The 13426-nt window shown below is 51.9% G+C and overlaps 1 protein-coding gene across 1 annotated transcript in view; it reads right to left on the bottom strand.

Annotated features, from left to right (window-relative positions):
* Positions 1-13426, bottom strand: part of DNAH1 (dynein axonemal heavy chain 1) — a gene marked incomplete at both ends in the record, with an annotated part of 54315 nt that overhangs the window by 28867 nt on the left and 12022 nt on the right. Inside the window, 23 exons of the mRNA XM_080926019.1 lie at positions 77-163; positions 485-634; positions 1134-1247; positions 1760-1865; positions 2118-2306; positions 2575-2688; positions 2884-3047; positions 3506-3646; positions 3772-3951; positions 4413-4518; positions 4660-4781; positions 5222-5386; positions 5539-5751; positions 6389-6642; positions 6781-6979; positions 7378-7533; positions 7923-8064; positions 9349-9431; positions 9872-9991; positions 10518-10743; positions 10875-11068; positions 11577-11727; positions 12647-12945. Of these exons, the coding sequence (XP_080782145.1) occupies positions 77-163; positions 485-634; positions 1134-1247; positions 1760-1865; positions 2118-2306; positions 2575-2688; positions 2884-3047; positions 3506-3646; positions 3772-3951; positions 4413-4518; positions 4660-4781; positions 5222-5386; positions 5539-5751; positions 6389-6642; positions 6781-6979; positions 7378-7533; positions 7923-8064; positions 9349-9431; positions 9872-9991; positions 10518-10743; positions 10875-11068; positions 11577-11727; positions 12647-12945 (3675 nt within the window). The remainder of the gene's footprint in view (positions 1-76; positions 164-484; positions 635-1133; positions 1248-1759; positions 1866-2117; positions 2307-2574; positions 2689-2883; positions 3048-3505; positions 3647-3771; positions 3952-4412; positions 4519-4659; positions 4782-5221; positions 5387-5538; positions 5752-6388; positions 6643-6780; positions 6980-7377; positions 7534-7922; positions 8065-9348; positions 9432-9871; positions 9992-10517; positions 10744-10874; positions 11069-11576; positions 11728-12646; positions 12946-13426) is intronic.

Here is a 13426-nt window from a genome sequence, read left to right as displayed (position 1 = left end):
AGAAAGGGCTTTAGAATGGTAGGTGTCAGGACTGTCCTGAAGCCTTCCTCCCAGGAGCTCTGTGGATAGATCTCACCTCATTCATAGTAGGGTTTTCTCTCTTAAGGTTCCCGGCTGCTGAGATGACAGTCTTCACAGCTCTCATCCCAAAGTCATAGTGGTCCTGTACATTCCACACAGAAGAGGCATATGCGGATGCTGCCTTGTGAACATGGCCTCCCACATGGAACCTGGTTAATGTCTCATCACATATTCTGGAGCTGAGATATCATTTTGCTCACAGGCCTGATGTGGTGACTCACCTGCACACTGCAGCCTGGGCTAGGTGCCCTCCTTTGGGCTGCTTTGGCACCTTCTAGGTCACCATTCCAACAGTCCTCTGGCTATAGGAGTCCCCTTTCTGAAGCACTCTCACAGAAGGGGAGTTCAGAACAGCTCTGGAGGTGGCAATATTTTGACTGGAGGCTGTAGAATGATCCCTTACCTGGGAGCTGAGCTGCTCAGAAGACAGTTTGAAGGTGGTGGTGATCTTCTTGGCCAGCACATTGGCCTCATTGAAGCCGAAGGAATAGAGTGAGATCTCAGCAATCATGGCGTAATCTGGGACCATCATGGCCACAGGTCGGAAGAGGGCCTGGACACATAACACATACAGGGAAGGTAGACGTGTCACATTCCTGTCCAGGGACTTAACACACTCTCTGGACTGTCTGATTCATAGCTAATGCTGGGATTCTCTGTTCCACACCTGTCACACTGAGGCTTCCACTCCTCAGTGGTGGTGCAGCTCTTACCATTAAGAATGGGTGTTTTGTGTTGATGAACACATTCCCCACGAAACTTCCAGGAGCAGGCCATTCTTGGTTCCTGTCTTCTCATTTTTCTCACAGATCCACCTTAGCGCCTTCTATCAGGCCCAACCCCATAAGAACTCCAGACCTGCCCCATGCCCTGAAGACAAGTCCAGGGCTTCCCAACCCTGTAGCTGGGTGTGGTCCAATAGGTTCTCTGGACAGGGAATCCTGGTTCTTCATGCCAGGCAGCTAGCTATGTGTTCTCAAATCAGACCTGTAACATCTTAGGGTTCAGTCTAAAGCTCGGACACTCTCTGGCCACCCTGGGCATGAACTTGCCTTCAGATTGTCAGGTAGCTCTGTGCGGCCAGCATACCCTGGGTTCATGGTGATAAACACAGCACAGGATGGTACAAGGGGGATTTCAACACCCTCAAACATGAAGCGTTCCACCTGTATGTGGGGTAAAGGGGTTGACCCACATTAGAGAGAAGATGCCCAGACCTTCACCTCCTCTGACTGGGGCTCTGCCATGCCACTGACCTGACATCAGAGGTCAGTCAGACTGGACTCCTGGTCATGATTAGATCTTCTCCAGGGAAATCTAGCCTAAGATCTCAGGTCTCACTGATCACCCATGGACTCCCATGGACCTAGCTCCAGGTCCTCAAAGGCTTCCACACCATTGCTGATTCCCTACCTCCTCTAGTCCCAGTTCTGACTGAGCCCTTCGGATTTACTCAGACTCAGCCAAGAACAGAACTTTGGGCATTACCTCAAGTGGGATCTATCTGCCCCTCAGCTCTTGTCATTAGACTACTGTGAACAATAAAGCTGGTCAAAGGACCAATGCCCCGGCCCTCCCTTGTATAGGAAGGTACTCCCTTTACCTGGCCACCTCTCTAAACACAGCACTACAGGTTATGAAGGGGCAGTACCATCCCTCTAGGGTACCCAAGGCTCACCCTCTGCTGCTGTGCCTTCTGGATGGTGGTAATCTGCTGCGCTACCACGGATAGCACCTCAATGTCAATCCGATTAAACTCATCAAAGCAGGCCCAGGCCCCCGCACTAAATAAAGCAAGGCATTTGGGTAGGGTGTGCACTTGGAGCATGTGTGTGGTACCTCCTTCCAGCAACCCTCTGACTTCACTGGGGAGGAAGCTCTCAGTGGTGATCACCAGCTCAACTACAATCCCATGCCTCCCCCTCTGAGCTGGGCCTTTGACTCCTGTCACTTCATCCCGTCCCTTGTGAGACTCCTCTTGGCCAGTGTTCTCCCCTACTTGTCCCTGCCCTGTGCCATCTCACATCCAGCCTCACCTGGCCAGACCCTTGAAGAACTTGCCCATGGCCATGAAGTCGAGCTGGTCAGAGCAGTTGAACACAACTGTTTGTATGGCCAAGGCCTTCCCCAGGTCCTTTGTGGTCTCTGTTTTCCCTGTACCAGCTGGGCCAGCTGGTGCACCTCCAAACTTGAGGTGCAAAGCTCCAGTCAGGGTCAGATAGCATCTGTGGGAATAAAAGCACATAGACACGGGCCACACCCATCTTGGGTGATCCCCTTTCCGGAGTGTTTCCTCCTTTAGGACCCTATAGATCAGCATCTCTTGTTTCTCCTTACTCCTCTGAGGCACAGGTATGCCAATCCTCACTGCCAGGGTTGGGACTGGCTGCCTGTGTAGTGTTCTGAGCCACTCAGAGCTTTGTTTAGAGACCCATGGGGCTGGCTGACCTCTACCCATTTCTCTTATTCAGAACCCAGCTGGGGAGGGTTCACCTGTCAGTGAGGGGTGTGATCACCAGCCTCCCACTGTTGCCGAGGTACTCGTAGCCATAGATGAACTCAGCATTCACAGCACGGATGTACAGGTCATCTTTTGTCCAGTAGTACCTAGCAATATACACAGGGTTCTGGACATAGGGTCATAGGCCAGAGAGTAGGTATGCAGTTAAAAAGAGGGGGTTCTTTTAGAACATAAGGACATCAAAGTACCTCTATCTGTCTTGTCTCTGCTTTGTGGGCAGGGACAAGCCTAGTGTGAATTGACAGTATCTTCAACCCCGGCCTCATCCACCCTGGCCTCACCTGAGCTGTGAGATCCACTCAAAGTCGTGTACGCTGACGACATTCTCATCGATCAGCTTGCTCACCACGTCCTTGGCGTGGACCTCAATGACAATGAGTGCCGAAAGCACCATCCGCTGCATGCGGGACAGCTTCCCCCGCACCAGGGCCACCAGGTCACTGAGCTGAAAGAATCAGGAAATCACTGTAGAGACCTGGGGTCTATAGTTCCTCATCCCTTGCACAGAGGGAGGGTGTATATTCTGGAGGCTTCTGATCTGAGATGGGAGGAGAGGAAGGACCGGGGCACGGGAAGGCAGAAGACCGTACAAGTCGCACACGTGGGACCTGCCTCTGTGGTGTACAGTCCGTTGGCGTGCTCATGGCTGGAAATGGAGTCTGCCGTGTGGTTAGAGGTGTGGATCATGGGGAGTCCAAGGGACGGTATAGGAAGAACCCGGTCACTGATCATTAAAGGAGGGGCACCTGCCTAGTCTCAGAGCCCTCCTTAGGTCCCCTCTTGCTGGTGTTACAGAGTCTGATCTGCTCCTTGGACCTGACCTTTGGCCTCTTTTAGGATTGATGCAGGAGAATGTTGCTAGGAGAACTGGGTGTGGGGTGCACCAATCCTCTTAAGTTCTACCTGTATGGAGAGCTGGGGGAACAACTTGCTACTGATGTTACCGGCCTCCAGTGCCTGGGCTACCTCCAGTGTCCAGTATGTCTGGCAGCCAGCAATGGTCACCTGGCCCGGCCAGTTCAGAACCCACTCAGTTCTGAGCATCTGGAAAGGCAAACATGAGCAGGCTGACCCCGGTGCTGCCAACTCTAACCCTTCCTCATCTCGGGCTCGGGCAGAGAGCACCGAGGAGGGAGCACAGTGGAGCTAAGCAAGAAGGCTGCACTCACTGTAGGGTAGGCCTGGATGGCCATCTCGATGATGTCATGCAAACTGGCCTTCATACTATGCTCCACTTCCAGCAACCAGTCCTCCACATTGCTGGAGGGGTAGATGGAGAAGGACAGCTCCACCTCCTCTCCCTCAGCTGAGTACATGTGTGTGATCTCCAGATCTTCCTGAAACAGCAGCTATAGGCAATGGAGGTGGGTAGAAGTGAATTACTCTGGTGTTCCCAAGGGCCAGCCCTCAGCCCCAGTCTGACCTGGCCAGACTCTTGCCCCCTAGAGGAGCTAGCTCTGTGCTGGGGCCCCCTCGGTGTTTGTCTTCACTGGGCCTTCACTGACAGCAATTTGTCAGCACATGCTTAAGCCCTTGGGAAATGAAGCTAAACTTGCCCTCTGTGTTTTTACCCTTCCCAGATCTCAGTATTCTGGGAAAACAGGAGCTGCTTGGTTGAGTTAGGACCCCGGGGGCTCCCAGGCTCAAGGGGAGGGATGGGTTCTTCACCTAACTTTCTTCCCATCAGCCCCAGGTTAAACTCTGAGGGTCTGTCTTGTCACCTCATCTCTAAGAGGCCTTGACATGGAAGGAGAGAGGTCTTTGGAAAGTGCCCTAGTGCACTGGCCGAGCTTCAGGCATGGCTACAAACCCGGGAAATGTTCTCGAAGCACTTTCGCAGGTGGGGCTGCACAGCTGTGGGGTCCTTTGTCTGTGACAGGATCTCCAGCAGTTCATCATCTGACAGGAAGTAGAATCTTCCAAGGGAATACAGGTGAGGAACAAAGGTCAGGTGGACTTGGGCCCTGGCATCCCCAGCACCACTGACATGGTGCTTATACACTAGCTTGGCAGAGCACTTGAGGGCCCACGGTGTGGACTTAGGCTCTGGTGCCTACCTGGGAAAGGCAGTCCGCTTGGTCTCCAGGTACTCGCTGAGGCCCTTCTGTACCAGGTCCAGCAACTTGTTGCAGTCCCTGAGGCTGTCCAGCAGCCTCTGGTCAGAACACACATTGATCACCTGCAGGAAGCAGACCCAGTGGGGGTTAGAGAGAGAGAAGGTGAGTACAATCAGCGGGGAAGTGGCAAGGTGGGTTCACTAGACAGTGCCTATGACAGCCAGATGCCACCAGAGTGTGTAAGGGGCAGGAATTGATTCCTAGGCTCAGGACTGCCTCCTTCAGCCCCAAGCAACCATTCTGCGGTCATAAAAGAAGCAGCAGACCGAGGAGCTGTCTTGCTGCAGATTTGGGAGGATCTCTAAACTGCTAAAACCACTGTGTTTCTAAGGAGCATCTCTGTACTGGGAGTCCACATCCAAGGGCATGAGCCATAAACAAAGCCTTCAGATTGGTCTTTAACCATTGTTTGGTGGTGGTGGTGGTGGGGCAAATGGAGAAGTCCCCAGCAATGTGATTAGGACTTTTGGGGGTCCTAGTTGCCTTCCCATCTCCCCCTCACCTCCCGGTTTTCATAGGCATTCTTCATGATCTTCCTCCAGATTCGCTCCATGGTTTGGTAACGCTTGCTTTCCACGGGCAGCTGCCGGGTGATGTCCTCAGAGCTGAAGATGGGCTCCAGGTAGAGCCAGGAGCGCTGGCAGTTCAGCCATTCCTCCAGCACCTCCTGGGAAAGTGGGGCACCCTCTTCCAGATGGAGGCTTGTCAGAGAGCCAGGGGCTGGGGGGAACAGGTGCAGCAGGCTACACCTAAATACAGCAAGTGCCACTTGGTGGACAATGCTCCTTTGGAGGGGAGGACAAAGGGAGGAAGGCTCACCTGGGTCAGCTTCAGTTTGGTCTCCCAGGAGTTGATGCGCTGCTCAAAGGGTTTCTTGTACGGTGAGAAGGACATGCTCTGAGTCATGACGATGTGGTCATCAAGCAGCTGTGAGGCTTCGTCTGGGCTCTTGAGGATATAGGTGTCTGTCTCCTTGTAGGGCAATATGTTGAACAGGATGGATGACCATTCCTTCTCCATCTTGTCTAGTGCCTGTGACAGGGGAGACAGTCAGAGCTGTGTGCTGGGAAAGGACATGCTGTCCAACCAGCAAGGAACAATGGGCTCTGCCAGGCCATGGTTTTGTGTGAGCCACGCTGGCAAATACTCCCAGCTCGCCAAATCCGCAAGTCCCCAGTGAGCCTCTGTCTGAATGCAGGGTGGCCTCACGCTCACGTGTGTGCAACATGAGAGGCACTTGGGTGCCAGTTAGGCGTTTGCTCACACCTAAAGAATATTATTTTGGGCACGACTGAACCTCCTTGAGCCTTAAGGTTCTCTAATTAATTAATTAGTTAGTTAATTAATTAGTTAATTATTAACAATGCAGGGGATTAAACTTGTGCGTCTGGGCTAGCTGCATCCTCAGGTCTTGTGCTCACCTGTTCAGTGATGATAATGCCATTAGCTCCTTGCTAGAATCTTGGCAGGGAAACGGAGCATTATAGCAATGGTGGGTACTATGCCAAGCACTCCACACACCTTATTAACTTTTAATAAAATGTACTCTTAACCCCAGGAAGCCATTACGGCTACCTTCCCAAATGGCTGTCACTGCAAGGGCTAGAGATCAGCCTGTTCAGCAAGGGCTAAGTGGTGGGATCAGACCTGCTGGTGGTTGGCTACCCACCTGTTCAATAGCATACTCCTTGCCGGCCACCTCAGCCACTTTGCTGATACTCTCTATGTGGTCCTGAAGGTTCATCTCAAGGCAGCGGGCAAAGGTCAGGTTGGCCTTGGGCCTAACATTGATGCTGATCTCATTGGACAGTATGTCCCAGTGCCGGTTCCGCATACCAGGGTTGCGCAGGCCTTGGATCAGCGGGATGTATGGCTTGAACTCTTCTATGCGTGCTCGGATATCCAAAGCCACGTCCTGGCAGGCTGCCGGGTAGGCAGGAAAGTGTGAAAGTCAGCCAGTCCAGAGAAAGAGGATAGGCTAGGTCCACAGGAAAGAGCAAACCCATCCAACAAAAGATGTCACGACTTGCATGGGCCCCACCAGCAAATATCCTCAGCTACCTGGGATGTCCCTGAACTGCTTCACACACTTGTGCATGGTCTTGAATGACTCAATGACATTCTTCTCCAGCTGCTCAGCATCAATGGCTGACAGAGGATCATTCATCCAGCTCTCGGACCAGCGCAGCCAGTCTGAGGCTGTGGTCCACAGGTCCAGGTAGGGTTGGAATTCCTTCACCATTCTTGAGAGCTTTTCATACTACAGGGGCAGAGGGTGAGACTGTCAGGATGCTCGCTGGGTTTTCTCCCACACCATCTCTACATTGGCCAAGCCCTATCTGCTTTGTTGTTCTTGGCTGCTATCTCTGCTCTTGCCCGCAAGGGCTCAGTCAGAACTTCCTTTCCCCTGCTATATGTAAGATCTGGATGCTGAGCTTCCAGAGTCTAGACTGACCCCCTACTCACTCCACCAAACCTCCCGCTCGTCTATACTACCCATCTCCAGAGCCAAGAAGTTTAGCTCTACCCTGCAGCCAGCTCAGTTCTACCCCAACAAGCCCAAGCCCTGCCCCATAGCAGCTGGGCTCTGCTATGGCTGCAGATCCAAGTTGCTTCCTGAAGTGTGGGAAGTAGGGCAAGAGCCCACAGTAGGCCTACGTTGGTGATTGGCAAGCCAAAGATTCGCTCGCGGTTGTTGTAGAGCATCGCCAGCTGCTGGCAGTCCTTCAGCTGCTTCTTGACCCGCCGCACCTCGTTGGCAATCTCGTGTGCTCGTACAATCTCCACATGGATGGAGAAGCCAGCCACTACCAGCTGTGGGCCAAAGAGCAAGAGTCAAATGCACCAGAATCCTATGACTGTGGAGCACTCATTCCACATACCTGGGGCACCGTTTTGTAGTGAGCCACCTGCCGGCCAATCACACAAGCAGGCCGTTCCAGGACTGGGGAACAGATGTGACTCCTTGAACACCGTGCTCACTGCCCACTGGGGTGCCAGTTACATAACCAAGTGGACTGGGTCCACTACTGGTAAATTTTTCTGAAATGTTCTATCTGGGCTTCTCTTTGTTCTTCAGTTCATTCCTTCAGCCATTTAAAAAAATTGTTCATCCAGTCAGCCATCATATGTAGGACAGCATTGTGTGTGGGGGAGGGAGACATGGAAAATAGTTCCTAGGAAAGCTCCAAAACAAGCCTTACCTGCAGCCCTTCCAGCTTCTCCTGGAAGTTGTTTTGGTCCATGAGCTGGATTTTGCGGAACTTCTCCTCATCCTCAACATGTTGCTGCCGTACCATATCTATCTGCCCAAGGATCTTAGAGGGCCAGTTGTTGGCAGCCCATCTGGCAGGAAGGACGATCAGGATTTGAGATGTCACAGTTGAAATGATAGCACAGAAAGGGAGGGCCACCCTTCCAGGTGCCCAGGCCCCAAGCCCAGGCAGCTAGGCTGTGAGCAGGCTGGGTTGGAGTAGGATTGGAGAATCCAGATGTCTGATGGATCTAGTTGGAACTGGGGTACCGGGGAGTCTGAGTTAGCTGGGAGTCTGCCATTGCCACCCCTGCCCAGTGAGGTGCAGCTCTAGTGTGCCCATGCAAAAGGGCACAGCAGAAATAACAAGAGGGTGACGTCAAGTACGCTGACTAGTTTTGCGTCAACTTGACACAAGCTAGAATAATTAGAGGAGGGAACTTCTTCTGAGGGACTGTCTCCGTAAGAACCAGCTGTAGGCAAGCCTAGAGGCCACTTTCTTTATTAGTGATTGATGTCAGAGGGCTCAGCCCATCGTGGGTGGTGCTACCCCTGGGCTGGTAGTCCTGGGTGCTATAGAAAAGCAGGCTGGGCAAACCCTGGGGAGAGAGCCAGAGAGTAACATCTTCCATGGCCACTCCATCAGCTCCTGCCTCCAGGTTCCTATACTAACTACCTTCGCTGATGAAGTGGGATATGCAACTGAGAGCAAAATAAACCTGTTCCTCCCCAAGTTGCTTTTGGTCACGACATTTCATCACAGCAACAGAACCCTTAGCTAAGACAATATATTCCCCCTGAAATCCTTGGGTTCTCAGAGGAAGCAAAATCAAGGCTAGTCTCTAGCCCTCGTGCCTCTGTTGGCCAGCCAGAGCCATCGGGCCACCTTCCGGCTCACCACCAACTTCCTCTACCACGTGACACAAAGGCTCAATGAAACTTAAGGTTTCTAATTGCAGCTGGCTCAGGGGTGTCAGCCCCTGGGAAGGTTCCGTCTGAACAGGATGCCTTGTCAAGGCTGATGTGTTGGACCTCCATCTGTAAGGCAGAACTGAGTGAGGGGTTTGTTTCTAATGTTTGCTTTCCCTCACGGTTCCCCAGCCAGTCCGCGTTCAGTGTATATATGTATACAAGACCATTGGTAGGGCAGTGACAGGGTCCCCAGACCAAGGAATTTACTCCCACATGATTTCTTTCTGCCCATAAGCTTCTTGACCCTGCCTGCTCCCAGCTCCTCATGGTTTAGGGCATCTTGGCAGGGCATTTCTGGTGTGATTCCATAGCTTACGACAGCTGGCACTTTTGAGCAACACTGAAGCCTGGCATCGCCTGCTGCCCACCCACTATCCAGTGTTGGAAACAATGCTCCCACTTACTTGTCATTGAAGTCGTCTGTGGTAAGGTTGTAAAAGAATTCATCCATGACCTCGTAGTCAGACATGACCTTTACAATCCGCTCCTGCATGAGCAGGAAATGAGCCATGCTGGGGAGGGGTTACTTGGATGGGATCTCCAAAGTGGCTGGGGCCAAGGAAAAGGCACTTTCTTTTAGAGAGGGTAAACCTTAACAGAATTCAAGGCCAGGCCCAGGGCTCTAGAAGCCATTGTCAACACATCTCTGGGTCTAGTCCTCTGACTTATGCCTTCAGTCTTCCTGACTTCCCAGAGAGTACAGCTCTGAATAACTCCTGTACCCCTCAAACTTTACCCTGGGCCCCCACTAGTCCCAGGGTATCTGTTTTACCTTACCTACTGGCTCTGACCTCCCAACCTCTGCCTGTTTCAGCCCCTAGTCTCTGACCGATAGTTTTATGTATCCAGCTCCTGTGTCCCAAATGAACCACCCAGTCCCTGGCCCCACAGGCTCCTGGGTGCCCAGCACCAGTGTGCCTGCCTTACCTCCAGAAATACCAGCTTTTCAGGAATTCCCTTCATCCAGTCTCGAAGCTCAGCAAGCTCCTCGATGCTGTTGGGCTTCTCATAGATCTTGCGGCTAATGCTGCGGAACTCCTCACAGATCTGGTGGGTGGGCGTTGAAGGGTTCCAGGGACAGTTATGTGCCTTGCCTACAATGGGACCTGTTTCTCTTCAATGTCCCCAGGGCCTCAAAGTCAATTATTCGACCATGGCCACCCTCTGCCATTCTTCCCAAGAGAAGAGGTTCCTGACAGGTTGCTAAGATCTCTTCTGAGACAAAGGTGTCACCTCTTAGTCTCCTCTGGACCCAGGGACACACGTAGGGTCTCTGATATCTGCACTGGCATACCCCTCAGATCCATGGAGCAATACAGCTCAGCCTGTACTTCACAAGAACTTCCCAGGATTCTGGAAGTCTAGGGGTGGAGATATCAACCTTCTACTAACATGGATACATATGACTGCAGATAGGGATCAAGGCAGAATGACTTCCAGGTCCTTTCTTTGACCCAGGCACCTGAAGACACCCCAGGCTTTGCCTAGGGCATCGTACTGGTGGGGATACACCATGTGTTCAAGGCTGCTTGTGGTTGCTGTGGTTGCTAGGGCTAGGCTGGTAGTTACTTACACTGTCTACCTCCTTGTGTAAGTTCTTGGCTAGGATATCCAGCATAGAAGTGGCCAGGGCCTTGCGTTTTTTGGACAGGCTCTGCTTAACGTTGTCGATATTGATGTAGAAGGGACCAATGATGATGCTGCCAGGCAGTGAGTTGTCTAGGATCTCTTTCTCTTTCAGGTGGGTAATTACCACTTCTCGGACCTCCTCTGCTGCTGGGCACTGAGCCTGGTAGGTCCTGAAGGCAGCGTGCATGTGCAGGGAGCAGAGGATGGTTAGCAGGATTGGAAGGAATGCATACACAGACAGACAGACAGCAGGGCAGACATACACTCGCGAACACTGATACACTCACACACACACACATACTTGAGGAAGGTGCTAATGTCATTGTTGTTCAGCTCCAGATACTTTCTGTACTTCTTAGCATAGGCCTTCAGTGGTATCATGGCCTTGTGCATAGCATTGGTGATGTTAGCTCGCAGCTCTTCTACCAGTGGCTCATGAAGCCCCACCGACTCCAGCAGAGGGTCACCACTGATAAAGATGTCCTCCATCACCAGCTTTATGAAAAAGAACAGAAAAGGCAGAGGTGGATGAGCCCTGGAGTGGTTGGCAGAGTGGTCTAAAGACTGAATGAGAGTGACATGGGCAAGCATAGGCAATATGGCACAGGAGTGGAGGAAGGGCTGCAAAGACATATCTGAGAAATGACTATGGACTGATACAAATGCAGAAGCTACTGTGATGCTCAGAGGGACCATATCCTCTCTGCTTGGTGTGATTCAGACTTGCCAAGGACAGGCTGCTGATGGCTTTAACTGACAGCAGGACATATAGGAATGGACTTGAGCTATGGAGGCTCTTGGGCCTGGAAAGTGGGTTGTGTGTAGCTTGGGTACATATCTGTAATTTTCAGAGCCACACCCACTGCCTGTTAAGCGGAAGGCTGGTGTAACAAACCGCTCCAGTATTTGTGATGACTCTTACAGGGTTCAATGGCACTGTCAGACAGCTGAGTATCTGAACGTGGAGAGCACCCCATGGCCCTGCCCAGCTTGTAGCTTGTACCTTCTCCAGTTGGGGCACAGCATGGGTGGCCAGGATACCCTTGTCAAAGAGGTTGAGCAGAATCATCTCAAACTGCTCCAGAGGTGTGCTGTAGTGAACCCCTGAGTTGTCCAGCACCAAGTCTACAATGAACAGAGGATTCTTCCGGGGCCTGAAGGCAAATGACTGGGCTGATTAGGAAGGCCTGTCCTGCCAGCATTGTGATCTCAAGCTTCTTCAAGTATAGCAGTGCTTTCTCCTCCCTACAGAAACCCCCAATTTACTAAGAGAGAAAGGCTCGGGGCCAATCAGAAAGGTTTTTAGATTCTTGCCCCAGAGAGCTACAGAGGTAGCAGCATCCTAAGGTCTTGAGGTCGTTGGAAAGGCTGGTCTAGCACAAGCACTTGATAAAGGTTCCATGTTCTTCCTAGGAGCACATCATTACCAGTTTCTCAAGTCTGAGGCACATCAAAAGCCTTGATGACACATCCCAGCTGGACCCTGTGGATAGCTTCTGCCTTACTAAAAATACCCAGGAAACATTTGGTGGTCTGGACTGGTCCCTTTGTCCTGTCTAATTTCCTCTGCCCACACCTACCTGCCCTTTCTTTTCCAGCTCCACTTGGTAGCCTGTCCTCCCTCAGCTGCCCCAAGTCCTTTTTACTTGTGCTGTTCCTGTTCCCTTCGGTCCTGCTAATTATCTCTAGTGTCCCCATGCCTCAGATGCCACTCTTGGCCCTCTGTCCAAGGCTAGGGCCCGTCCCCAGAGTTCATCAGAGAACTGGCAATGATAGTATGTACTAAATGTCCTGCTATGCCTGCCTTGCACTGGCAGTAAGAACTCTATCTCAGAGTCCCCTAATACCAACATCTGGTTCTTGCTAAGGGCTCAGTATTATCAACTGAGTCACTCAAAGAGTGACCACAAAGATGATGGACACTCGAATGTAAGCCAGAGCTGGAGGAGACACTCATGAGATGGCCAAACTCTCTCTGATGTCAAGAACCTGATGTGCTGGGCATTTGCCCTTGGTTGCAAAAACAAAGCCACTCCCCCCCCACGCCCCGTGCCTCTGTGCATCTGGACTCACTTGTAGGGACTGTAGACGAGCTCTTCCCCCCAGTCCATGTTATCTGTGCACTCAAGCACGCTGTAGCAAGCATCACCAATGAACTGGGTGAAGCTGCCCAGGGAGTCCTGCACCAGGAAACGCAGCGTGTCCTGCAGCATGTACTTGATGAGCTCCATCAGCTTGCGCAGCTTTGACATGAGATAAACCTCCCAGTTGGTCTCATAGAGGTTGTACCACCCCTTGCTCATGTCTCGGAGGCTGCTGCGCATAGCTACTTTCAGTGTGCTGACCCAGCTGTCCTTGAGGAACATCTGTACCTGGTGTGGACACACCTGTCATCAAAATGCCATCCCAGGCACCCACCATTCAAAGCTATTGTGCTCAAAGATAATATAGCAAGGTTTTTAAGATGGCCGCCCCAGGACTCATGTGTATGACAATGGAGGGACATCTCCCACAATTTGTTGCCAAGCAGCAAGCAGGCCAAGGCCTCAGTGTAATATCTGGGATCCAGGGATGCTTAGAAGGAAGGCAGGGAACGTGGGACTCACGGCCATGGAAAAGAGACAGGCACACAGAAGAGAAAGAGGCAGAGAGAAACAAGAACACAGGAATGAGAGTCAGATAGAACTGAGTGGAGAGAGGCTATAGCCATGTGTCTTGCTCCCTGTCCCCTGGTGTTGTGATATGGGAGTGGGGTTCCTGCTCTCTCTTTTAAGACAGGAGATTTCCCCTAACACTATTAGGGCTGACTCAGAAGGACTGGGAAGGAAGAATCCCACCCTGGTTTTCCTTGCG

Source organism: Micromys minutus (genome assembly GCF_963924665.1).
Source record: "Micromys minutus genome assembly, chromosome: 12".
In the NCBI taxonomy this organism is placed as follows: domain Eukaryota; kingdom Metazoa; phylum Chordata; class Mammalia; order Rodentia; family Muridae; genus Micromys; species Micromys minutus.
The sequence above is the reverse complement of the archived record's forward strand: the minus strand, read 5'-3'. Positions and strand labels throughout refer to the sequence as shown.